A 25,985-nucleotide genomic window follows, 5' to 3' on the forward strand; every position below is an offset into this window, starting at 1 on the left:
ATATTAAGCATGTTTGCATAGATATATGTATATAAAAAGTTAGCTGTTGTCTATAATTTCGATTAGAAAATACAATTCCACGTCACTTGTTGTGAGGAAAGTTTGTGGAATATCACCAACTTCAAATTCGGTCTCATTTTTTCAAATCTTTAATCAACTCGCATTCCCTAAAGCATTCTTGTTGCCCTGAAAGCGGAACTGTTTGCTACTGTAGCTATTCCTTCGGCTCGTCCCTCTTTTGTTGTTATCATCGTGGTTCTAGTGATTGGCTCGGTAACAGTGAGCTTTTCTTCAGTCCTTCTTCAATGTCAATCCTTGTCCCAGCACTGCACGAGCAGCACGGCAGGCGCGCGCAGTAGGAGTAGAATGGCGATGAGCTGGTCTCATGCAGCACTGCGAGTGGTGGGCGCCACCTCCTGTAGTCGCAGATGCCTGCATCTTTTCCCAGTCTTGAATTCCAAAAAGAAGACCCTGCTGATGAAGTTCGCTTCCAAGACCAAGTAATCATTGTCCTGCTTGTCACATCTCTGCTGCTACCGATTTTTAGTATCCTTCGCTACCTACCTTTCACTTTCTTATTTTGTATGTATTTCCAATTTAGCGAGCCTTCCAAACCGAGATGACTATCCTAATTTGTGTCGCTTGCCCACATTTTCAGAGCTCCCCAAGTTTCCCTCAACCAGACCCCAGACTTTGTCATGCATTTTGGGACGGGTTGTCGTATTTCTCTAATTTTAACGTAGGGGATGCAAAGCAAAACGCGGGACTGGGCAAGGTAGTCACATAGCGGACAACGTAAAAAAAAGAAAATCACTATGATGAGGGGACGCCTGGCCTCATGCAAAGAACTGCATAAGACTCGCCCCCCCACCCCCCGCTAAAAAATAAATAAATAAAAGCCTGACTCTGACGTCCTGATGTGTTTTCACACCCATTACACCACAGTTTAACTACCACAACTCATAAGTATACATTCAAAACCTTCCTCCTCATGACATTCCTGTAAGAAATCTCCACATCACAAGATTACGGATGCAGGCTAAACCAAACGCCACAGTGAGTATTACACACCTTCCCTTTCCAAAAAAGACACAAACCAACACACAATAAACAAGGGTAAGCAAATCACAGACATCGCCCACACAACTCGACAAGTACCAATCCATAGTACACAGAGATACCCTCAGGCACAAAATCTACTAGGCAGGGCTTAAAGTGGGATCAAAAAACGGGGGGGGGGGGGGGCGGGTCTCAAAGCGGCGTGACTTAAAAATATGTAAGTTAAAAATCTGTGCTTAGCATAGTGTGCCGCTCAACGTGTATTTTGCTGTTTCTGTCATTTCATCCAGATGTATGGTACAACAAGTAAAATCATACCTACAATAAGTCAGGACGATTGGCTTTGTCAATGGTTGTTAGTTGCATAAGATAAATAGGCAGCAACTATGGCTTATATATAATATTGAAAAAGCTTCCCCTTAAAGCTCTGGTGACACCACAACAATGTTGCTGCTCCTGAGTTTCAAAAAGAGAAGGGAAATCCAGAGAGAAAATGACTCTCTTTAAAGGATTTCCCTTCACCTACAACGCTCATCTGGCTTGACGTCATGCCGTAACGTCTCCACTAGTGAGAAGTGAGCAGTGTGAGCACGCGCACATCGATGAGCTTGTTGTCACTGCAGTCTGGGAAAAAATGGACCACCTGCGCCAGGGCACAAAACCGAGCCCGACAGAGACCCATTTCGAGGCCTCCTTTAAAAAATTGCCGGTGCTCAGCGCCAGTGAGACCCAGCCCATTAAAAGCCCTGTCGCTAGGTGTAACTGTGGTTCTAGAACTCTTCCATCTAAAAGCGACCTGTGAGTTCCCAGTCACTTTGAACTCAACAGGGTTGTTAACAATCTTGCCCACATACAAGAATGCAGTAGGGGCACAAGAATTGTGCTGAACAGGTTCACCATAAACAGGCAGATTGCCCACTTATTTTTTTTTCCCCTCGGTTCCCCCAGTGTCCACCACTTATTTTAGTGGCATTACCACAGATATTTTCCACCATAACTGGACTACTGAACTTACTTTTCCCTTTCTGCACATGGACAGCAGACGATGCAAACCATGTCCTCAACCTTTTCTGCGACCATCTTAATGCCTTTCTTTTTTCATACCAGACTATCTTCTCCTCTTGCATAAGACTGACATTCTTCTTCACTGAGGCCATCAACTGATCCACCTCTTTTAAGCCATTTTGCCATCCACTCTGGTCGGAAACTGATATTGGCCTTCCTACCCCTCAGTGGTTCAAAAGGAGAAACTTTTGTGGTTAAATGTGGTATTGTTCTGTAGAACAATAATATGCTACACACAGACTACATCACATTGTGTATTCACACTTTCGGCCCACCTGATGCACTAGCCCACCACCTTGTTCATCCTCTTCACCAGACCATTATTTTGTGGGTGGTATAGGGAACCTCTCAGATTTTTGACCCCAAATGATGCCAGAAAAACCTGCAGTTCCTTACTAATAAACTGCATGCCATTATTCGAAAAAGAGAATTAAGGAAATCTTTTCCTCAGGAAAATTTCTCTACGAAACTCTACAATGGTGCCCCCACTATGTTTTTTGACCATCTTGAGCTCAGGCCATTTTGATGTATAATCCACCAGGACAATGATGTATCTGGCACCAACCGACAAAGAGTGATATGGCCCCATGATATTGCTGGTGCTGAAATACTTTTTATTTAAATCAGTTCAACCCGTGACCTACAAAGTTAGTCTCCAACTCTGCGCCTTATTTAGGTCTCACCTACGCAGCGCGCATGCGCTGCATGGAAAGACACATTTAGCCATGGGCACAGCTTTGGGGGCAAAATACGTGCACGCGTTGCATTGCTTCCAATGGCAACGCGTGCACGTCTGGCAATTCCCTTGCGGGAGCGAGCGGCACCATATGGTCGCAATCATCGAGCCTTGCTGCTCGCTCCCACAAGGGAATCGCGCAGGCCCCCTCCCCCTGCTGCCACGCTTGCTGGTGTCAAATGTGCCATCCGCCTGCCTGTGTGCCTTCTCTTTCCTTCCGGCCATAAAGGGGCCCGAAGCCCCTTGTGCCTTCGTTTCCCTGTACTTCCGCCCCTCCCTCTCTGAGTTTCCTGCACTTCCCCCTCCCGGGTGCCTCTCTTTCCAACCACCCTCCCTCGCCAAGCCCTTCCCCCTTCCTGGTAGTCCCTCCCCCTCCCTCCTGCCCTCCATTTCCCATGCCTCATCCTCCCCTGCTTGCCTCCATTTCCCAGTTCCTGCCTCTGCCCGCGTAACCAGAGCCCCGGCTTCCTGGTTAACGGCGGTAGCGCCAGTGCAGCCCGGCCCCTTTAAAAGGCAGAGCCCGCTGCTGGGAATCTGCATCAGCCTGAGAACTGAACTCACCCCCAATCAATTAGCCAAGGGGGCTGCTGCCTGCCTCAGAGCCGCCTTTCAGTTTCTCTCTTCCAGGAAGGAAAACAAAAAAACATTACCACACACACTCTGAGTAGACAAGCAAACCGCAGCCCGACGTCCCCCCTCCCTTTCCCCAAACACTGCAGGCTTTCTCCCCTCCTGAAAAAGGGGGCTTGCTTTGGTGGGGGACCATGGATGCTCCTGAGACAACTTCTGTCGCACCGGAAAGCCCCTGGCCTGAGGGTCCAGGGTGAGGAAAGTGCAAGAAAGCACAACAACTTCCTGATTTCCGCGTGAGACATGTCTGAGGCGGCTGCTTCCCGCTTTTGCATCAAGGTAACTTCTCCCTCCTTGTTTTAATCCTATGGTGTGTGGGGGAAAAAAGGTGCGCTCCCGAAAAAGGCTAGCAGGGGGAAGTTTGCATTTTGTAATCTGTAGATATGATGTTATGCAGAGCATGTGATGGAAAAGAAAGCCTCGGGTCTTTGCTGCATTCTTGCAGGTGTGTTTCTTTTTCACCCTAACCCTTCCGCCTCCACGTATGATTCCAAACCCCTCCGATCTACCCAGGGTATGCAGTTATTTTATTGATCATCTGCAATTTACGTTCACTTTAGGAAACGTACAATTTGCCCATAAACTTTTACAACTATTTCTTGAAAAAAATGGCCCTAATAGGAACAGAAGACGAGTTGTGATGTGTTTAGTGAAGAAGAGGCAAAGTGTTCTATTTTGAAAATTCGTTGTGGTCAGGAAGCCCTCGGCTCTGGACTCAGGAGAGTGACAAGTCGCTCAGCCTAAAGCGCAGTGGCTCTGACAGCATAACTTTGCATACCAACACTGGCCCACCAGTCTGTTTATATTGGCTCTGCTGTGGTCAGCCGTGGGCATTCTAATGTTTGCAGACAGGGTGATGATGTATATCATTCTGCTGTCGCTGTCGCACAGGGGACATCTTTCCGTGTTCTCAGATTACGAGCTTTCAGTGTATCCATGTTAATGTGTAAAGAGGGTGTTTTGTGCAGCGTCAGACGCATTACTAGCTCGGGGGTGGTCTGAATGTTATCATGGCTTTCTCCTCATAAAAGTTGCAGTTTAATTTCTCTGGTTTGTTGGGAGTCTGGAATTATCGGTTTTCCAAAAATACGTCATGAAGTGTACGTGTTTGCAAGTGACTTGTGCACCAGTCAGTAAAAAACAACTTGATTAGAATCAGTTCCCACCTGTGCTGTACAAATAAATGAATCCAGTCACAAGCAGTTCACATAGTCACATGCTGGTCTGTGGGGTAGGATCACCTTCCAATCACTGTTGGTTAATGTTACTTTGTCGTCTTGTTCCCTTAGCCCCTTACCTAGGAATGCTTATTAATACAGGCTTGCCACCAGTATTAAAGAATACATATATTACAATACCAGTAAGGACGCTAAGATTTGACAGGTAAGCGAACACGGAGTCAAGAAAATAAAATCACTTGCTGAGGATCACACAGTTTTGTCAAGCGCTGCATATTAAATCTGGATGTGGGTATAGGCGACAGTTTGTGTTAGTGCTTTATACATGTTTACTTGCTCGCGAAACAGTATTAATGACAAGTATTTCAGGCTGAAAACCCCTGGTTATTTAATAGATTTATTTAACTCAACAGAGGGTATGTTATAGCCTACTGTCTGTTAGTGCTAATACCAGTCACACTTTAAGAAAGTTGATAATCTAAAAGCAAGGTATGTGTATGCATGTAAACCATGTATTCAAATTACACCTCACCCTATCCTTCTCCTGTGAAAAAAAGGGGAGGGGAGGTCGGCAGCGCCTCACGGGAGCAACACCCGGGGGAGGATATGGCAGACTGGTACTCGCCTGGATCCTCGCGTTCTCATCATCAGCAACTGCCAACCTGAAACTAAACAGGGATAAAGGCTGTGCAAAAGAAAAAACTCTATGTGTTCTATGTGTAAGTGACCCAATAGTGGTATACCAAACCCCCTCAGTGTGAGGTCTGGTCCCACCACCATAAAAAGAACTGAGCTATACTAGCCACTACAACTTTATTCTATGCTGTATGCACGTTCTGATTAAAAACAAACCAACATGTTTCATCGCCTGAGATTACTTTACCGACGATTTCATCATCCTGATGAAATCGTCTTGGTGAGAGAAGAGCCAATGTGTCCCTCATGGGCATTTCTAATTATGCTTCTTCTTATCGAATATAGAGGAATCAACCTGTCCAACCTTAAAAGAAGACCATCATCAACCGAAATCTCATCACCCACCTTACAGTACGTTTGTAATAGAGGTCAGCCTTCCTTAACTAGGTCTATAACCTACTATAAAACCTGATCACCCTTCACAGCGTCTAGTCTCCTTGAGAACATACTTTTAATTTAGGAATTTCTAGAGAAGCTACTAAGCAATCTTCAATATCTTCATTCAACAAATCGAGCAACTTTGCATCAATGTCATTATCCCCTTTGCAAGGAAACCAAGAAAGGAAATCCACTCTGCTGTTCCTACCCCCTGGAATATGGGCCATGTCAATTGGTGCTGCATACTTTTTGTGGAAAGTATTAAAATCCTGGGTGTACAACACTTGGTTCTACCCTCCCACAGCATATAAACTAATGGCTTGTGGTCTGTCTGTAACCGAAACCGTCTTCCCCACACAAATGAGCGGAACTTCTCAATAGCCCATCAGCAGGCCAACAGCTCCTTCTTAATGACAGAGTATTGCAGTTCTGATTCCACTCTAGCTGTGTAGGCTCCAGTATGTTCGCTTCCACCATCCCCCTATGTGAGAGTAGCACCCAGCACAAACTGGCTAGTGTCAACTGTGATGCAACAAAGCAAACTCAGGTCAAAAGGCGTAATAGCCTTATTTTGGCTCAGCAAAGATTACATTTCCTGAAAGGGCATAGTACAATAACTACAGCATACACATTTGAAATCTTTATTGAGCAAATTGCAAATGGGCCTCAGCCACATTGCAAAATCGGGGATTAAACGATAATAAAACACACAGACCAAAGAAGGCTTTAACCCCCCGTACCTCGTGAAAAGGAGGCGCTGCAGCAACAATGTATTTAACTAACCCAGGCCTGGGTCTAATACTGTCCTTTGAGACAATATGTCCCAAATATTCCACTTCATTGCTTAGAAATGTGCACTTCTCCTCCTTCAAAAGAACTCCATGCTCCTTGAAAATACCTAGTACTAATTGGAGAATAGCATTATGGGCTACAACATTGTACCAAGCTTGCTCTTAATCTGAACCATCAAAAAGTTGATATGCTGTGAAAAGAGTCCAGGGGTTCCCTTATGGATGGACGGGTGCTTGCTATGCAATACCAAAGTGCTCTATCAGGGGTAGTGAGGTCGAGCAACCTTAGGCTTAAGACCGAGAAGTGCAAGACATTTATGAATACACCCAATGATTAACAAATGTCAAAATGACTCAAGAAGGAGATCCACACCAATTTATAAAAATAGCAAGTATCTTTATATATGTTTAGGCTTCAGAGTAAAATCGTTCAGGTAAGTACATTTTGAAATATAAATGATTTTCACTTTAAAAAGAGGACACAGTGCAATTTCTGAGTTCTGCAATTTTATCCTAAGGAAGGAAGAACAAGTTCTGCAAATGGGCACAGTACATCAACTTACAAGACCAATCTCCAGGAGTTAGGGTGAGTGGTGGGCAAGGTCCAAGGCAGCACCAAAAGTACACCACCAGCGGCACAAGGGTGTCCAGGTGCAGGGTGTAAATCAGTATCAGGAGCCCAATGCATTTAATTGCGGATCAATCACTAAAACGAGGCTGCAGGCCCTGGCTCGGAAGCCATTCAGGCTGAACCACCATGTGGGCTCAGGCCTTGCGATGCTCGGGACGGGGTACATCATTGATCCTCTTCCCCAAGGCCAGGGGTGACGGGTGCAGATGTGTCCTTAGGCGTCGTTTTTCCTTACTGGAGCAGTTGCGGTCAAGGGGGTAAGCGTGCAAAGGCTGCAGGCGACGTGGGGGAGTCCAGGAGAGATGAAATAGCAAGTGACCTGAGCTCTGGAAGGCTAGGGAATATTCTTGGCGCTGTTGGCCCACATCAACTCGGGCTGAAGGCGACGGGCGCAGTCGTTGTAGAAAGCAAGTAAAACACTGAATAGACACCTGTGGACGCAAGTAATAATAAGAGCAAATAGAACACTGAATTAACACCTGTGGAAACAATAATACAGGCATAATCTAACACAACAGGACAGCAGACTGCCAAATGAATGGTGTGCGTATCACAGAGAAGGCATGCACCAAACATCAAATGAATGGTGTGCGTATCACCAGATTAACGCCAGCTTAAAAGAGGTGCATGCATCACCGATAAACAACACACGTAGCTGAAAACTATGAAGCGCACAACAGCATGTGTCACCACTGCTTTGCGTTTCCGTTGCATTAGTTTTAATAGCGAGCGCACACTCGGAACGATAGAGAGCTTGCAGTTTCGTAAAAGGTGTGTGCATCACCACTAGCAAACTCATATGGCTAAAAGAGATAGAAAAACAAGCACATGTCACCACTGCTTTCTACATGCTGCTGTCACAATACAGCTGTGGGCGGCTCAGGATTGAACCAGTGAAAACGTGTTGACTGCTCAGTGGCACTACATGGAAAATTATAAATATTAGTGAGCACAAACCACAGCACATACAGCACAATATGTACTAAATCTACATCCAAGATGGACGCCTGATGTCATGACACCACACTGTACAGTAGAGATGAAGAAATGCTTGGCAATAGTGTGGCTCTTGAAATGGCCGCTTGCGCGCTGACTGTCAGTAGTGTGACTTGAAATACCCTCAAGATGTCAGTCACCCACAAATTAGACCGCTGACATCAACTATGCTCACGGAAGCATGAATAGCAGGCCCAGCAGTAAAACGCAGGAAAGATTGTCCGCGCCGGCACATGAGAGACATAAAACAGAAGCAGACTAGTCATTTGTAGAGACTTGCCAGAATTACTCTAATATCAAATGCAAAGCACACTCACCCCCCTGGGGTCACAGGAGGTAAAACTGCGATATTGCTGACAGTGTCAGGTGCGCCGGGCTGAAGAAATGACAGCTTCAGTATGTCATTGCTCTGCTAGATGTCGTCTATCAGTCCTACTATTAAAACCATGGCAAGACATGTACCGGGTCCCCTCAAGTAGCTCAACCAGTCGGCAGTATGTTTGTATTAATCAAGCCAGAATCATAAGGAGTGTGCAGCTACATGGTGGTGGAGGATCGATGTGCAGGAGCTCCTTCGCTGCCAAAACCAATTCAACTGCCACAACTCCTAAGTATACATTCCACCACCGTTTCCCACATATGACATTCTAGTAAGGAATCTCCACACCGAAAAACTCAAGATGCAGGCTGAACAAAACAAACACAGTAAGTTTTCACGCACATTAATGGACATCAATTGTTCAGCTCCTCAGAAGGCAATCTTGAAACCCATCGTGTGCAGTATTTCCCAGCATGTCTTTCCTGCCACTGTAATATTGGCTCCTGACCAAGTGATTGTGTGAACTGGGACGATATTGTGTGAGAAACAGTGGCACTGTGTGAACTGGTAGTGCTGTATTCACGGGTTGATCATAGAAAACTTGAGGGCTCTGCATTTTATCCTGACTTCTGCTCCCAATCTGTCACCTGCCCCACCCTTTACTATATCTTGTACCTCCACGTATGTCCCTTCACATACTCTACTTCCACCACTACAATGTGTTGTCTGCCTCTTCACAACCAGTGCTACATATCCCAGCCGTCTATGCGGACTGTCTTTTCCATCTTGTGCTACCTCTCACTTTTGCTGCTTCTCTACCTCGTGCTTCACTCTGTGGTGCTTGTGCCTTTTAGATATATAGGCTTTGTAAGACATTGGGGTATTGCTTGTTAATTGAAGGGAGTAGGTACCCGCTACAGCTAATAATCGCAATCCTTGTCAGTAAAGTGACTAAATAAAGTTGAGCCCAACCTCCTGGTAGCTATGGCACAGAGCAGGCAGGCTTAACATAGAGGCAATGCGTAAAGTATTTATGCAGTACTAAAACAGTAATAAAGTATAAGTTCAAAACAATAAAACAAAAGCCCAAAACGAATTAGAAAAACAGAATACACTTTAATAAACAAGACAACAAAAATCCTACCAGGGGAAGTGGAGATACACATTTTTTAATTTTAAGTAAACATAGCACCGTAGAGCACAAAGTGACAATGATAGTTAATGGACATAGTAGAACACGACGCAGGTCCAATTTGATGCGGACCGTGATTAAGTGTGGGTCAGGCACACTGTCCAGGTTTGTCCTGAGCGCAAGGTTTAACCTTCTTACATTAGCACCTTGCAGATGTCAGGCAGAGACAACAGCAGCGTCCAGACTGGTCAGCTGGGTAGTTGCAAGAAAAGGCCTATTGTAGCTTGTTGTATCCCTGAAGCTTTAATAGAAGATCAGCCTTATGCCCCTTGGAGCCCACTTCTTTGTCCTTGGTACATGATGGAGAGCATGTCCAGGGTTTTTCTTAGGTCACAGACAGCAGGACCAGTCCTCCTCTGTTCTTCCACTGGGCCAAAGGTAAACTGAAGTGGCTGCCACATTCACGTCTGACACAAGCTAGTTATTGGGGATCACCCCTGGGGATGCCCTAACCAATGAGGTAAAGTTTCCCGGGGATAATCCTACCCACTTAGGGCATTTTCAGGAAGGCCGAAGTCTCCAGCCACACTAAACATGGGCTCTAAAGGCTGGGGGTGTATGTGGAGATTTTTACTATGGTATTTGTGGTGTCCTCTCACACCTGACAGTAAAATACGGTTTTAGGCAGTCCTGGCACCCCAAAAAACTCAGAGACAGAAGTCTGGTAAAATCAAAGCTGAGCTAGCCTTCAGCAACCATGCAGAGGATACGCACAAAGTGTTTTAGCATTCTGTTTCCTTCCAAATGTTGTACGTAAACCCAGCAGACCTATCAATCAAGCCGCTGGATGTGGGTAATTATAGGCCTCTGTCTATGCTCCCTTCGGAGTATAAAATCCTTAGCAAGGCTATCGCCATGAGAATCCAAGCCCACCTCCCTGGCCTGATACACACTGATCAATGTGGTTTCCTCCCGGAGAGAAGCACTTCCCAGAACACGAGGCGACTGCACGCCCTGATGTCCACCGCCCCCCCGGAGTTCCCGAGAGCTGGCTGCATTACCCTTGACCTACGTCAAGCATTTGACTCACTGGCGTGGGACTTCATGTTCGAAACCTTACACCGTTTCGGCTTCCCGGATGCCCTGATAAAATGGATTTGTCTATTGTACACGCATCCAACGGCTAGGGCGCGCACAGGCAGACATACTTCAGACAGTTATGACGTGCACAGGGGCACTCGACAGGGATGCCCACTGTCACCGCTGTTGTTCGTGCTCACATTAGAACCCCTGGCGATTGCACTCCGGACTAGAGCAGCGGAGGCGGGCATTCTGGTTGGAGATACTCATAACCTGCTCTCCATATACGCTGACGACATACTACTGTTCCTCCGAGATCTACGGGGTGACCACACACATCTAGCGACGATATTTACTCAATTCGAAAGAAAATCTGGCTTGGCGGTGAACCCCCGAAAGTCACTGGGTTTCTTTTTCAGAGACGGACAACAGTCCACTCAAATACAATTTGGCGCTCACGAGATCCAGGTGGCTCCAACTACTTTTAAATACCTTGGTATTAACGTGTACCGGGACCCTGAAGACCAGATTGAGGGCAATGTGCGCAGAGCGATCAACGGCCTCCGGGGTAGCGTGACCTTCTGGGCGTCCCTGCCCCTATCTGTCATGGGCCGGGTGGCAATTTCGAAGATGGTCCTTCTTCCTCGCATACTGTACTACTTTGTGAATTTACCCGTCCTCCTCCCACAACACATATGCACTACACTGAACTCGCTGCTAATTAACTTAATTTGGGGATCGGGTAGACGGCGGGTGAGTCTCAAGAAGTTACAGTTGTCCACCAGACATGGAGGCCTGGGAGTACCGGACCTGCGAAGCTACTACTATGCTAGCCAACTTCAGTGGCTGACGAGATGGGTGGCGGGCAGACAACTCCACGAGATCGCATTCACGGCAGCCAAACTGGCGCGTGGGGACCTCCATTCCCTCCTACTGCCTACGGCCCGGATTCCCAGAGAATGTCACCCCCTACTACTCGTGGCACTGAAGTGTTGGCGGAATGCGCTACGGTACACGGCAGGGACTCCTCCCTATGCAGACAACATCCCCCTAATCGGCCTCCCGACTCCACAGGGGACTCTGTCCAGACGTAGATTACGACCCTGGACGGATGCTGGGGTAGACAGGGTGGGAGACTTATTTGGAGATGACGCCCTCTTAGATCATGCTACCTTCGCACAATCCACAGGGGCCCCGCGAAGCCTTTACTTGTTGCACACCTCGGTGACCCACTATGTTAGACGCACCTGGGCTCCACAACGCACTAAGCCGGACCAACACGAACTGGTCCTTCTCCATTACATGGGGACGGGCGGACACTTAGTGAAGTGGCTCTATGTGGGTATCAGGGAACACGCAGCTTTGCCCCTCACCGCACTTAGGGAGGCTTGGACCACAGACACAGGGGAGGAGATCACGGACGGCGACTGGAAGACCATCCTTGGTCACCCTAGGAGAGTGTCCAGGAACGTTAAGTTCAAATTTATACAAGCCATGGTTTTGCACAGGGCATATCTCACTCCCCAGAGACTACATAGGATGTTTCCTAACACCCCCCACAACTGCCCTAGGTGTCGGGAGGATGATGCTAATATTATTCACATGCTTTGGACATGCCCGAGAATACGTAATTACTGGGTGACAATTAGGAATACACTGTTCACTATAACTGTTCTACAGATCCCTGAGGGTGCCTTGCCCTGCCTGATAGGCAACAGGAAGAGACCCAAGGCCTGTAAGGCACAATTGAAATTTATAGACCTGGCTCTCTTGCTGGCACTCCGCACCCTCACCATGAGATGGAAGTCACCTAGACCCCCAGATGTAGAGGTATGGAGGTCCGACATGCTGAAATGGGGGAAGGCAGAGGCTGCGGAGCTACGCAGGGAGGAACAGAAGGGCCACCGTAAATACCCCATTGCACAGGACTGGGACCGTATGTTACTAGAACTGGAGGACGATAACCCAGAACTGTGACTGACACATATTGTTTGACAGCATGCTTGGGGTGAGGAGTGTATATGTACGGGGCTACCTAGCCTGCTTACGCCGGTAACCACGCCTATCCAATGTAATGTTCATTCACACAGGCTTAAATCTGGTATAAGATAAACAAAAGAAGAGTGTCCCTCAGAGAAGCGTTGTAGCACGTAAGATTCGAGGCCAGTTGTAAGTGGTCAGATACACAGACCAATTTCACGAAAAAATACAAGATTTTTTCAAGAAACCCTCACTCACCCTAGTGGTGACATGCTTCATCATCGGGTCCACCGGGAGAGATCGAATACCTCCCCGGTGTGCTGCGACGCCAGGAGACTGCGGAGCAGGTTCTTGGGAGGGTAAAGTGTGAAAAAAGTTAAGTGAATTTAAAAATGTCCAGGGTTGTACCAAAAAATGATTTATTGGCTGGTCAACCTGACATATTAAAAATTAACTATGTGTAGGGAGAACTCACCAAGTAGAATATACTTGTGTTTCCCTATTAAAGAGAGGTCAACATGTTTCTGCCCGTGGTATGTGTGACTTTACAGGGCTTTCTTCAGGACCAGTTTGTGAGTGTCACCTTAACAGGTGTGGGCGCGCTAAGACCCACCCTGCCAAAGGCGGTGAAAGTTAAAAATAGCACTATGTATAAAAAAGGTGCATTAAAAGAAACAAACTAATAAGTCTGGGGAATTACCTCTGTTACGAGGAACCTAGAAGTCTGTGGACAGATGGTGAGACAAACAGACAAATAAACAAACAAAAAACATAGAATCAATCAATATTGATCATTTTGCATGGCAATTGATGCAACTTGGTGGCGTGATACGTGCTAGCATACCTATCAAAGGCCGTGGCCGAGATGCATGGGAAGTAAAGAAAAAGTTGTGCCACAAGCCGGGGTGGTGGGCTTCAACTAGCGCTGAGAAGTGTAGTCCAGCGCGATATGTTGCACGTATAATAGGGCAACAGAATAGTAAGTGGAGACTTACAGTGTTAAGTCCATCCGTGCGGGAAACCAGAAGTGGCTGCCCGTTATTACTTCGCTACCTAAAATAGGGCGGCGGGGAAGTAATCCCCGAAGTGTTGCGCGGTAAAGCAGAGCAGCATTGTGAATAGCGTTTTGCTCTGCTGGCCGTGACTAGTAGTATTGACCAGGCACACACATAAATGAGCGTAATAGATAAACACTTCTCACTTGTACAAGAAGTGAACCACGCCCCATAGAACTCAGGAGGGGGGTGGGAGCGACAATGGCACACCTTATTCGGGGAGAGAACAACAAACACAAACAGAGAATTTAGAGATCTGGCAGAATCTCGAGTACAGGACTTATCTGATTAGAAGTGTCCAAGGGAAGGTTCTTACGCCCGCAACGCTCTGCACCCTCTCGGTACCTAGCTGTTCCCTCGCTGGATCTCGTGGATCCTGAGCGAAGGGCAAGCCCGGTATTATGAGGGAGGAGGCAGAGCACGGGCCAATAGGGGCTTGTTATCCAAAGCGAGGCTTGGAATACAAGTCCCGTGATCCCGCGGGAGGTGGTGTCAAAGCGGGATTTCTTTACAAAAATGAAACCGAGGCTTGGAAAGCAAGCCCTTGGTAACGCGGCAATGAGGATTTTCAAGGCAAGTTTCAGAAATAATGACTATCACTGCCAAAGTAGCCTGACCAAAGGATTAGTGTATGATCATGACTTTTTAAAACATGGTTAGCTGATACAGAAAATTAAATATTGTATTGGGATACATACTGAAGGGTTGGCATACAGTATAATGTTTTTTTTTTTTTTTAAATTATTAGATGCTGCAGCTATAGCTACAATACAATGGGGTGGTCAGTTGCATGTTACAGAATTAGTTATGGCAGGGTCAATCAGGATTATGATTAGTTCATATTACTACAGAGTGCTCGCTAAGTGTGTCCAGAGTCTCAGACTACATGATTCAAGAAGTATGAATCTCATTGTTTTAGAGTTCAGTCAAGACTCGGGATGTTAACAAGAGTCAGACAAACAGGACCTAGATAGAAAATGACAGGTAGCAGACATTGCTAATGAACAACCTAATGTTTTAGGACACTAGTCCATGGTATTTGGTCATTCAGCCCATGGATGTGGGTACTGAGTCTATATACCCAGCGCTGTTCTTTCTCAAACAGGATGCTGTCTCTGTTCCTGGGGTTGTTGACCTGCTCAATAATTGTCCAGATCATATCGTTTGGGGTGTGATGTGCCTGCAAAAAATGTTCACTAAGTTTCGTTGTGACCTTTTTGCATCGAATGTTGCTGCGATGTTCCCCAATGCGAGTTTTTATTTTACGTGTTGTCATTCCAACATAACTTTCCGCACAAGGGCAAGTAATCAAGTAGACAACGTTGGCAGAATTGCAATTGGTATGAGATTTTTTAATCCATATTTTTCCGGGTTCCAAGTTGAGTTGTTTAGTGTGGGTGGTGAGATGACAAACACTGCAATCAGTACATGGGAAGTGACCAGTAATGGGAGGCAGGTGCCAGGGTTCTGTGACAGACCTAATAAGTGCGGATGACGTGCCTGGTAAGGGTCTGGTATGTACCAAGGCATCTTTTAGGCTCCTGCCCTTTTTGAAGGAGAACAGGGGTTTCTCCCAATCACTCATGTTGCTTGTGATTATTTTCCAGTTTTTATTAATGGATTTCTTTACGTTGTCTGACAAGGTGCTATAGGTGGTTACACACGTAAGTGGCGCCTCTGTGTTTGTCTTCACATTCTCCTCAAGGAGGGCATCGCGGGGTTGATTGCGTGCCCGGGTCTGACCTTTGTTGAGGATTCCCTGCGGATATCCTCTTTGTTTTAATTTTTCTGTCAATTCTGTGGCCTGGATTTTGTAGTCAGTAGTGTTACTGCAATTCCTTCTCAAGCGAAGGAATTGTCCATAGGGCAGGTTCTCTCGTAGGGGTCTTGGGTGGAAGCTGTTAAACTCCAAGAGATTATTTTTTGCTGTAGGCTTGTGATGGGTCACAGTGGTAAGAGTTGTACCCTCTATCCTTATCACTACGTCTAGAAAGACAATCGATTCTTTGCTCTGATTGTGGGTGAATCTTAAGTAAGGGTCCAGGGTATTGACCCAGTTCAGGAATTGAGTAAGACTGTCTTCATTTCCTGTCCACAGGAGGAGAATATCATCAATATACCTCCTCCATAGGCCTATGGAGGAGGCAAAAGGGTTTGTTGTGGGCAGAATGTGCTTAGTTTCGAAAATTGGGGTTATAGCTAATATTTTAAAATGTTCAAACATGAACTCTGTAGCTATTTTCATAGATGGAGACATAATATAACATCCCGCCCCCTTCTCCCTCCTTTGTTGATCCCCAACGTCCCCTTCCCAAGGGAAAACTCACAATTTTTCCTCCTATATCTAAGGAAGCTTTTTCTTCCCTAGTACCCTTGGTCAAATCTGGCTCTCCACTTGACCCCTGTCCAGCTCATATCCTTCGTCACATTTTTGTTACCTGCCCAGATCCCCCCCTTCATCTCCTCAACAGCTCCCTGGCCCAAGGGGTAGTACCCAACCCCTTGAAGTCCGCGGTTATTGTGCCAATTCTTAAAAAACCTGGGGCCGACCCCTCGGTCCCTGCCAATTTCCGCCCCATCTCCCTTCTGCCATTTTTGGCAAAGGTGCTTGAGCGCCATGTCACCTGCGCTCTGAGCTCCTTTGTGGAGACGCATGGAGCTCTTGCTCCCTGCCAGGCCGGCTTCCGCCCCGCACACTCTACGGAGTCCGTTGTTATCTCGGTCTTGGACAACCTCAGGGAGGGTATGGATACTAACCAGCGCCAGGCCCTTGTGCTCCTCGACCTCTCAGCCGCCTTCGACACGGTAGATCATACCATCTTACTTTCCCGTGTCGAGGCGGCGGGGATCGGGGGCACTGCTCTGGTCTGGTTATCCTCCTTCCTGAGTGACCGCACCCGCCGTTCGCCTTGGTGACTTCACAGCGGACGTCCAGAAAGTTCTGTGCGGGGTTCCCCAGGGTTCCTCCCTCTCCCCCCTCCTGTTTAATCTTTACGTTGCCCCTCTTATTTTTTCTCTTCAACAAATGGAGGTCGCCGTGTTTAATTGTGCGGATGACCTCCAGCTTGTTTTCAATCTGTCCTCTTCCCCCTCTTCTGTTCTTAACTTCCAAACTATTATGCTTCATATCCGGGACTGGATGAACCACAATCATTTGAAACTCAACCCCGATAAAACCGAGCTGGTGTTGACGGGTGGTTCATCCAGCCCCTGGTCCCCCCTTTTCTGGCCCCCTGCACTGGGCCCCTCTCCTCTACCCACTACCTCTGTTAAAACTCTTGGTATAAAACTTAATTCTCAACTCACTCTTCATTCCCAGGTCAGTTCCATGGTATCTTCTTCTTTTCTTTCACTGCGCACTATTCGTAGGGTGTCCCGTTTTTTTACTTTTTCTGCTCTCAAACTGATCATCTTGGCCATGGTGGTGTCCCGCCTGGATTATGGCAACGCCCTATATGCAGGTATTCCTGCATATAGTCTACGGCGTTTGCAGCAGATACAAAACCAGGCGGCCCGCCTGGTCTTCAATCTTCCGAAATTTCACCATTCCTCCCCCCTCTTGAAATCTCTACACTGGCTCCCTGTGCGAGCTCGGGTTCAATTCAAGCTCGCCTCCATCACCTTCTTGGCTCGATTGGGCTTGGCACCCGCATTTATCTCTTCTGAGATTACCCCCTATGTCCCCACCAGGGAACTACGCTCTTCCTCTCAGTCCCTCCTCACCATCCCTCGTTATCGGAGAAAGAAGTGGGGAGGCTCGAAATTTGCCACCCTTGCCCCGATTTTATGGAATTCCCTCCCTCTTGAACTCTGCTCCCTCACTGTGTACTCACAATTTCGTAAACACCTCAAGGCTCACCTGTTCACTAAGGCCTTTGATTAAACTCTCATCAGCTTCCCTTGTTTCCTAGCCCCGGATCTTATCAGTTTAGCGCCAAGAAACCGCTGGTGTATGTGCGCTGTATAAGTAATTTTAAACTCAAACTCAAATATTACATGTAATATTGCATCTCCTTGCTTTTGCTATGTAACAGCTAACCCTGCTACAGTAAAAAAGGCTTTAGGGCCTTTTCACTGTGAGGATGTTCTTAGCATTATATCTTTAGATATCATACTTTTAAATACCATGCACCCTGCCTTACTGCCATGTAACACCAACTTAGGGGTGACTTTTTAATGTTTAACAGGAGAGTTGAGGCCTTTTAGAAGGGGTTATTGTGACTGGTCCAAACATGAACTCTGCAGCTATTTTCATAGATAGAGACAGCAAATAATACATGTAATATTGCATCCCCATGCTATTACTATGTAACAGCTAACCCTGCTACAGTAAAAAAGGCTTTAGGGCCTTTTCACTGTGAGGATGTTCTTAGCATTAAATCTTTACATATCATACTTTTAAATACCATGCACCCTGCTTTACGGACATGTAACACCAACTTAGGGGTGACTTTTTAATGTTTAATAGGAGAGTTGAGGCCTTTTAGAAGGGATTATTGTGACTGGTCGAATTTGCAGTTAAAACCTGCACCACTTGGCTACACGTGGTAGTCCTGCACTCATGTTTGTCCTGTCACTGCAGTGGGTGGCACAATGTGTGCTGCAGCTCACTGATGACATAAAGTATACAGGCCCTGGTTATGATAGGAGCTTATAGGTATGGTAAATAGACCAACTAGGTGTATACCAATGTCATCATGTTGAAAGGAAGAACACAAGCACTTTACCACTGGTTCGCAGTGGTAAAGTAAAAAGAGTTCTATAGCCAGCAAAAATAGTGTTCAAGAAAAATTCAGAAAAATTCCGGGAGATCCTGCAGAAAGGAAAAAGTTACTACCGGCTCCAATGCATTTCTGCCTTTCTAATTCTAATCCCACTATTACTGCCATCTGAAAATGTTGTTTTTTTTTTTATTTATATACCTTTTTCCATTCCAGCAGTAACGCTTCAAAGCACTTTTTCGATTGTTCAGTAAGTAGCTACTTTGTATGTTGTTGTGCCTCTCATCTTAATGTTATTACTGTTTTCCAAGCTTAGAATGTTATGCCAGCATGTATTCTGTGTTCTCTTACCTGTATGGTTCCATATTCTCCATTCTGATCCTGGCGGTTGCTGAGACAGGATAGTTGGTACTTGTACTGCTGTGCTTACTGAATAAACTCACCTTATACCAGCTCCTGGACCACGATTCTTCTCTTCATTTTGGCGACGCTTCGGTCTTCCACGTCTTCGAGGAGTCTATGCTGTTCCTGGAGAGCTGTTTCCCTACGCTTCGTTCCTTTCTGCTGGTTGGCGCTTCCTGTGGACTCTCGCTAAGCGCTTTCCCCTCACAGCGCTTACCGCTCCAGTATCCCCTGAAACTGGCAACCCAAGATACTGTTTTCTCAATTTTGGGTTAGTTTGGCGGTTTTGGCGTCGCTGTGCGCTCGAGCACACAGCGCAAGACAGCGCGAGCGATACGAACGTTCTCAAGCGCCATTCCTTTGTGCCAGCGCGAGAACTCTTCAGCGCGTCTCTCCATTGCTAGGAGACGCTGTATGCGCCTGACGCTGTATGCGCGCTGACGTCATCACGCGCTGCGTCTGGCGGCCATCTTAAGAGTTTTTTTTACTTTTACTTTTTGCCAACCACGCATGAAAACTGCATCGTTAACATTGCCGTTTTGCCAACCACGTTTATTTTCAACCGGCAAACAACTTTATTATACTAAATACTTCTTTACCACAGTTTGCCACAGCAAATACAAGCGAAAGTATTATACATTACGTTCCTGTTCACCTGCCTCAGCTTTTATCCGCAAAATTAAAATAATAAATTTACACAGATACAACTTACATGGCTACCACTGCCAACCATACGATTTCTCCTCCACCGGCCTTTCTCATTGAAGGGGAGATTCCCACCACGGAATGGGAAGAATGGCTAGGGTTTTTCGAAAATTATCTTGAAGCCATAGATGGCCTTAGATTTCCTGCGACCAGGAAGAAAGCTATCTTATTGAATTCCTTAGGCAAAGCAGGACAACATGTCTTCAAATTTCTGCCAGAACTCTTAAATGATGACGGTGAGCCTATTGAGAACCCCTACAATGAAGCAAAATTGAGATTAGAAAAATACTTTGGAAAACAAATTAATATCGTCATGCAAAGGCACAAATTTTATACTGCTCCCCAAAAAGGCAAAGAAACGGTTGATCAAATGGTTGCTCGCTTAAGAGAATTATCCCTGAAATGTGACTTTGGAGCTATGGCAGACCAGATGATTCGAGATCAACTGATAGTGCAATGTAAAAACAAGCGCATGCAGCAAAAACTATGGGCAGCTAAAAATCCTACATTGTTGGAAGCCATCACAATTGCTAAAGTCGTCGAGGAATCTGACAAATGCATGGACGAGATGCGTCTTCTTGAGATAAAGAAGGAAGAGACGGTCAACATTGTCTCCAAGTCTGATAAAGAACCACCTTCCAATGTTGATAAATTTAACGCTAAACCTAAAACTTTTCTTCCCAAGTCTAGGTCTGTTTATAATAATCCTGGTGGGAAGGTGAAATTTGTGGGATGTTTTCGTTGTGGAGATATGTCTCATGCTGCTGATTTTCAAGGTTGTTTTGCCAGAGACAAAAACTGCCGTAAGTGTGGTAAGCGTGGTCACATTAGCAAGGTGTGCAAATCTCCTGCATTTAATAGAGTTAATTTTGTTGAAGATGATGCTTCCTCTCAAGAAATGTTCTTATGTGTGGACGGTGATGCTGACGATGACAATACTCATTTTGTCTTGCAGAAGCCAAAAGCTTCTTTTATTCTCAACGATGTTCCCGTTACCCTCATGGTTGATCCAGGCTCAATGTTTTCCATTATACCTTATAGTATGTATAGGGAGCATTGGCCATCTGTACCACTATTACACAGTGATTTCATGCCGAAAGGTTATACAGGAAAAGTAATTAAATTGAAGGGAGTCATGGATACTTCTTTTCAATTTAAAGGCAGATCTGCTTTGGGCAAGGTTTTCATTTCCGAAGAAGGCCCAGCAATTCTTGGATGGTTACAACAGTATGACCTACATATTATTCTTGACCCAAGATCTGATGATGTGGTACTTGCAGTCGATGATTTTTACAATGTTGAAAATGTCCTTTCTAAATTCTCTGATGTTTTCCGTCCTACTTTGGGTAAATTGAAAGGTTACTTACATGAAATTAAGGTTAAGGAAAATGCTTCCCCAGTTAGACATGCTTTAAGAAGAATCCCCATTGCTGTTAGGGAGGAGGTAAAGGAAATGCTTGATGAAATGCAAAAGCAGGACATAATTGAACCGGTGGAAGCTTCTGAGTGGCTTTCGCCAGTTGTAGTCACACAGAAAAAGGACGGTAAGCTCCGTTTTTGTGTTGACCTTCGTTCTCTTAACCAGAACATTATTGTTGACAAATTTCCTTTGCCCAACATTTCTGAAATGGTTTTGTTAATGGATAAGGTTAAATTCTTTAGTAAACTGGACCTAAGGTCCGCCTATCATCAAGTTGTATTACACCCTGACTCCAGAAAGTTTACTGCTTTTGTTACCATTGAAGGGGTGTTTCAATTTAAAAGGTTGCCTTTTGGCCTTGCCTCTGCGGCAAGCGTTTTTCAACGCATGATGCATTCCCTTTTCAAAGACTTAAAGCATGTCCACTTCTTCCAAGATGACATCTTGATTACAGGCATAGATGAGCTTGAGCACAATTCTAATTTGTCAAAGGTTTTACAAATTCTATCAACTGCTGGTCTTACTTTGAGAAAAGACAAATGTCAGTTTTTGTTAACCGAAATCGACTATTTGGGGTACACTATTTCTCAGAATGGTATTAAGCCAAAGGAAGATCTTCTAAAAGCTATCAGGTGTGCTCCTATTCCTACTGACAAAGATCAACTCAAGTCGTTTCTTGGTTTAGTGGAGTACTACTCCAAATTTGTTCCTAATTTCTCACATAAGACTGAACCGTTACGAACATTACTTAGGAAAGGTGTGCACTTCGAGTGGGGAACTTTACAGTCTCAAGCTTTTGAACTGGTTAAAAGTGATATTATTAATGCTGGCATTTTGACAACTTTTGAACCTGGTAGGGATACTTATGTTACAGTTGATGCAAGTGCATACGGTATTGGCGCTGTGTTGTCTCAGAGGTGTGGAGGAAGTGAGAAAACTGTGGCGTTTGCTTCTCGCTGCCTCAATTCCTCTGAGCGTAACTACGCTGTCATCGAGCGTGAGGCTCTAGCTGCTGTATGGGGCGTTTCGCACTTTCGTACCTACTTGTGGGGTATGGTGTTTTGTTTAAGAACTGACCATAAGCCCCTTCTCAAAATTCTGTCACCGGGCGGGGCTAATAATGGTTCTCCCCGTCTGATGAAGTTTGCTGCCAAGTTACAAGACTATACTTATAAATTAGAGCACATTTCTGGTTGGAGGAATACACAAGCGGACTGTTTGTCACGTCTTCCTGTTTTTTCGGAGTATGTTGGTGAGGATTTGGAGGATGAGAGTGTCTGTTTAATTGCTGCCTTTGAGGATGTTTGTTCTTCTGAGTTTCACTCTATTTCCAGAGAAGAATGGCATCAAGCCGTCTTGGAGGATGCTGATTTTGGTGAATTGGTTGATGCTATTCGTTTGGGATGGAGAAGGGAAGGGAATGTTAAACCTTCTCTGCGTCCCTTTGTCAAATTACAAGAAGAATTGAGTTTGGGTGTTTCCGATGATTTGGTGTTGCGTGGTGAGAGATTTGTACCACCATCTTCTCTTAGGAGGAAAGTTTTTTGTTTAGCTCATGAGGGACATCTTGGGCAAAACATGACTCTTAAGAGGATCAGAAAAAACTTTTGGTGGCCAGGAGTTGACGATGATGTGCGTAGGTGGGTTGAGTCTTGTCTTCTGTGTAAAGAGAGTGAAAAGAGGTTGAAGATCTTCTCTCCTCCACAGGGCTCCATTGTCAGCTCTTGCGTTTTGCCTTGGGATAAGTTATGTTTAGATTTTATTGGTCCCATGGATTCTTTACCTGCTGATTGTAGGTTTGCTTTAGTTCTCGTCGATGTAGCCTCTAGGTGGTTGTGTGTAGAGTTTATGAGGAATATCACCACTGATGCTGTTATAAAGCAGCTAAGGTCTCTATTTCTTAAGGAAAGTTTTCCGAAAATCCTTGTTACTGATAATGGCACCCAACTCACGTCGTTCTCTATGCATTCTTTCTTAGCCAATCATGGAATTCAACACATTTGCACTTCTCTTTACAACCCCCAGGGTAACGGTTTGGTGGAACGGATGAATAGTTTGATTAAGGGTACCATACAGTTGTCGGTGCAAGGACAGAAAGATGTGCGTAGGGCAGTAGAAGATATGGTGTGGTCTTACAATACCACAGCCCATGGAGTGACTGATTTGGTCCCGTTTGAATGCATGCGTGGGAGAACTCCCAGAACTAAGCTAGTCCCACAGTGGCTGTGGGAAGGTAATGTTGCTTCTAAGGTAGTTCCTGGAAAGGTGGGTAGAGTTGAAGTGGGCACGTTGGTCAAAATCAAGTTGGGACGTAGGGAGTTTGGCATGAATAAGTTTTCCGATCCTATGAGGGTTAAGGAAGTACACAAATGGCACGTTGTGCTAGAGAACGGACAAAATTGGAATTTCCGCAGGATTGCCTTGTACGCCAAGAAGGAGGTTTCTGATGTTGCTTCAGGTTCTTCTCAGGAAACTTGTCAGTTGCCAGACTCCTTCCCTGTTACACCCGCTTCTTCTAAGAAGTTTCCTTCTGTTCCTGGGTTTTCACAAGGAGCACCCTCTAGTTTGGGTCGCACTTCCTATGGAAGAACTCTTCGGGTTCCTAAGAAATTTGATGAATTTGTCAGGTATTGACTTTTCTTATTCTTTGTTCTCTCCTCCTTTCTCTTCTTCTCGTCTTTTGTTGTTCTTTCTCTTTCCTTCCTCACTTGTTTTTTTTTTGTTGTGTTTTTTTTTCTCTTTAAGGGGAGGAGATATGTTGTGCCTCTCATCTTAATGTTATTACTGTTTTCCAAGCTTAGAATGTTATGCCAGCATGTATTCTGTGTTCTCTTACCTGTATGGTTCCATATTCTCCATTCTGATCCTGGCGGTTGCTGAGGCAGGATAGTTGGTACTTGTACTGCTGTGCTTACTGAATAAACTCACCTTATACCAGCTCCTGGACCACGATTCTTCTCTTCATATGTATCTTTGAGGACTCTCAAGTTTCGCAGTTCCATGCTTGAAGAGCTCAGCCAGTCAAGTTGCTTTTATTGCCATTCTGGGATTTGCGGTCCTTTCGATCCATTATAAAATCAGGACTAAAAGTCCCAGAATGCACATAGAAATATCTTAATGGGAAAGGTACTCAAGCGTAGACCTGGGAAAAACTGGAGCTCTGATTGTATGTTTGCTCTTTTCTATTTACATTTGCTACAAGTGTTGGAAGATGGTTTAAGGGTGCAAGAGTTCCCACACAGAGATCCATGAATGTAATCTCAAACCGTGCCTCTGATAATTCCCTGCCCCTGATATCTCCTGAAGTCCCTGTTTCATTCGCTTTGCAACTTGTGTCACCAGTCCGATACCTGATTTTGGAGTCCGCTTGGCACCGACTAATTGTAAGATTCTGACTGTGCTCCTGGAGGTTCACTCTGGTGCACACATCTCCTGGGGTGGGACTGCAAATATGTCCAGGGGTCAGGCTTGGAATTTGGGCAGGCACACGCATGAGCTGGTGTGCCCAGGCCCAGGGCTCCTTGCTGAAGTATAAAGATACTGGAAGCAAAGGCTTTCCTGTGGCTGATAGGGACGTTCCCTACTCTTCACACTGCAGTGGTATACAGGGAGCCTTCTGGATATCAGTAAGGGGTGGATGCACATGTGATTTGAACCTTTAAACAACAAGCAGTAGCCGTAGCTGGCATGTGTTTTCACCTAATTAAATCTTTGAGGACATTTTTTGATCTTCTTCCTCTGCCAGCCAGGAAAACGGTGGCAGTTGCGTTAATAACTTCGAAGCTGGACTACTGTAACAGCCTATATGCTGGAGTCGATAAGTCCATAGGCTACAGATGGTCCAGCACGCCACTGCCCGGTTGGTACTACGGTGGCCGCGTAAGTCATCTGCTTCGGCCGCACTTAGTGCGCTTCATTGGCTACCAATTGGCAAAAGGATCTTATTTAAGATCCTTCTGATCACATTTAGAGCCTTCCAACAGCAAGGACCGAAATATTTGTCCAGTGGCTTTAAACGGTATCACCCCACCCGATGTTTGAGGTCTGCTGGCCAAAATCTGTTAATAGTTCCCTGATTCAGGTTGTCAACTAAAGGAGGGAAATCTGTTTGTCCTGGGAGCTAAGGCCTGGAACAAGCTCCCGTTGCACCTCCAATCACTGTCCCATGAAAGTCATTTTAGGAAATCCCTGAAAACGTGGGTTTTCTCCCTCACAGACGCTGCGTGCAGGGCACTAGTGTAAGGTATGTGTTCACCGAATGGCTTCTTTCCCTCCAACCTATTTCACCTGGGTTGGCAGAGCGCCAAGATACTCCTTGGAGTGGTAGGAGCGCTATATAAGTGTCCATTACATTTGCTGCCAGAAGGAAGGGGAGTTTTTTCTAATCCAAACGAGTTCCATCTTAGAAATTCCACAAGGAATGGAGGGGGTGTATTGAGGCAGCCTTTTAAAGTTCCCATGGTGGGGCGAACTAGTAGACTCCAGATATTTAGCAACTAGACTATGACCGTGCTTAATGTAACTCGTCGCAGTGGCCATGTTGAGAGTTAGAAATTCGGCCCATATGCATCAACCACAATGATTACGTTCGGATAACATAATTTTCAAAGACACTAATATTTGTCAGCAGACAAATTTGTCCTCTATCTTAACAGATATTTGATCAGTTAAGCTGAAGGACGTTACTCCGCTGCACCCCTACTGGGATTACCTTGTTTACCACAACATGGGTAGTGAAAAAAGTTGTCTATAATGCGGTGCTTCATGGCGATGGGTAATTACTTCCTAAAGAAAGGTCAAACAATTTGTGGCACTACTTTCTCCGTTGGGCGGCAGACCTATGGAATTCCCTCCCTGCAAAGAGCAGAGCGACTAAAAATCACTTTGGATTTAGAAGGAAGGTTAAGACCTGGTTGTTCCCAATGTGCTCCAACAAAGAATCCAAATGAGCTTGATTTCTAGCTACAGACATATACCGTCCAGGATCTTCCAAGAGCTAAATCAGCATGAT

At 45.5% G+C, this 25,985-nt stretch overlaps 1 protein-coding gene across 2 annotated transcripts in view; it reads left to right on the forward strand.

Annotated features, from left to right (window-relative positions):
• The first annotated feature begins 313 nt into the window (after positions 1-313).
• Positions 314-25,985, forward strand: part of RBFA (ribosome binding factor A) — a 117,961-nt gene continuing 92,289 nt past the window's right edge. For both annotated transcript variants that reach the window (XM_078687859.1, XM_078687860.1), the window contains exon 1: positions 314-500. In XM_078687859.1, the coding sequence (XP_078543985.1) occupies positions 367-500 (134 nt within the window). In that variant the 5' untranslated portion in view covers positions 314-366. The remainder of the gene's footprint in view (positions 501-25,985) is intronic.

Source organism: Lissotriton helveticus, chromosome 4_1 (assembly GCF_964261635.1).
Source record: "Lissotriton helveticus chromosome 4_1, aLisHel1.1, whole genome shotgun sequence".
NCBI classification, from domain to species: domain Eukaryota; kingdom Metazoa; phylum Chordata; class Amphibia; order Caudata; family Salamandridae; genus Lissotriton; species Lissotriton helveticus.